The sequence below is a fragment of the Wallemia ichthyophaga genome, assembly GCF_000400465.1.
Source record: "Wallemia ichthyophaga EXF-994 unplaced genomic scaffold scaffold76, whole genome shotgun sequence".
NCBI lineage: Eukaryota > Fungi > Basidiomycota > Wallemiomycetes > Wallemiales > Wallemiaceae > Wallemia > Wallemia ichthyophaga.
Window position 1 is genome coordinate 1 of NW_008806347.1, and position 1,304 is coordinate 1,304.

The 1,304-nt window shown below is 39.0% G+C and overlaps 1 protein-coding gene across 1 annotated transcript; it reads left to right on the plus strand.

Moving 5' to 3' along the window:
• Positions 1 to 106: 106 nt before the first annotated feature.
• Positions 107 to 1,226, plus strand: J056_004371 (Retrotransposable element Tf2 kDa protein type 1; the record flags this gene model as incomplete). Its single annotated transcript, XM_009272255.1, has 2 exons — positions 107 to 1,123; positions 1,170 to 1,226. The coding sequence occupies 2 exons, from the start codon at positions 107 to 109 to the stop codon at positions 1,224 to 1,226; spliced, it is 1,074 nt and encodes a 357-aa protein (XP_009270530.1).
• Between the last annotated feature and the right edge of the window lie 78 nt (positions 1,227 to 1,304).

Consider the following 1,304-nt stretch of genomic DNA (forward strand, 5'->3'; position numbering starts at 1 on the left):
CTATAATCGGTATTGTTACAAAGAGCACCTAAAACACCTCGACGCGGTATTGATGAAGTTGAAGAAGAACGGGTTATATGGTAAATTATCAAAATGCGAGTTTGCAATGAAGCAGGTAGAGTTCTTGGGTTACGTAATCGATCAGCACGGAGTACAACCGAGAGACGATAAAGTTAAAGTTGTGCTGCAGTGGCCTAAGTTGAACAGTGTACCAGAGATACAGTCCTTTATGGGATTTGTTCAATACTACAGGAAATTCATAGAGGGTCTTAGCCAAATATCCCTACCATTGACCGAGTTAACAAAGAAAAACAAGAAGTTCACCTGGGGAGAGGAACAACAAAGGAGTTTCGATCTACTGAAGGAAAAGCTAGCATCAGCACCAGTTCTCAAAATTCCAACAAGAACTGGAAGGTTTATAGTAACAACTGATGCATCAGGTTCAGCAGTGGGAGCAGTGTTGGAACAGGAAGAAGATGGGGAAACAAGACCAGTAGCATATTTATCTCAGAAATTAAATGGATCACAATTAAATTGGAGTATCAGGGACAAGGAGTTATACGCAATCATAGTAGCCATTACGAAGTGGAAACATTACTTGCTGGGAAGGAGCATCAAAGTTATCACAGATCACAAAACTATCGAAACATTTGGAAAAGCAGAGTTTTCGTCAAGGATAGCTAAATGGTCGGAGATATGGGCAGAATTTGACATAGAGGTAGTATACAAGCCAGGGAAAACCAATAAAGCAGCAGATGCGTTATCAAGAATAGCAGAAATCAACAGGTTGGATATAAGTAGAATTGAAGACGGGTTCCAGAAAAAACTAAGAAGAGACTATGAAAAAGACGAAAAGATTCGAGAAATAATAGAAAATGTTCAAAATCAAGAATTTAGCTCGGATAACACTTACAAAATGAAAGGAGATTTGCTCTCATTTAGCACACAACCAGGAGATATTGACGAAGAAAGATTAGTATTACCAAAAGGAGAAACAAGAGAAATAATTTTACATGATTTTCACGACGCACCGGTAGCTGGACATCAAGGTACAGATAAGGTACATAGTTCAATAGCACGACATTATTACTGGCCAAGAATGTATGAAGACATCAAGAAATACGTCAGTAGCTGCGCAACTTGCCAGGTTGCTAAAAGTTCGACCCAAGCACCTGGAGGACTGGCAAGGCCATTACCGATACCACAAAGAAAATGGGACATGGTAGGTATTGATTTAATAACAAAATTACCCGAAACCAGAAGAGGACACACAGCATTTTTTCTTGTTATAGATCATTTATCAA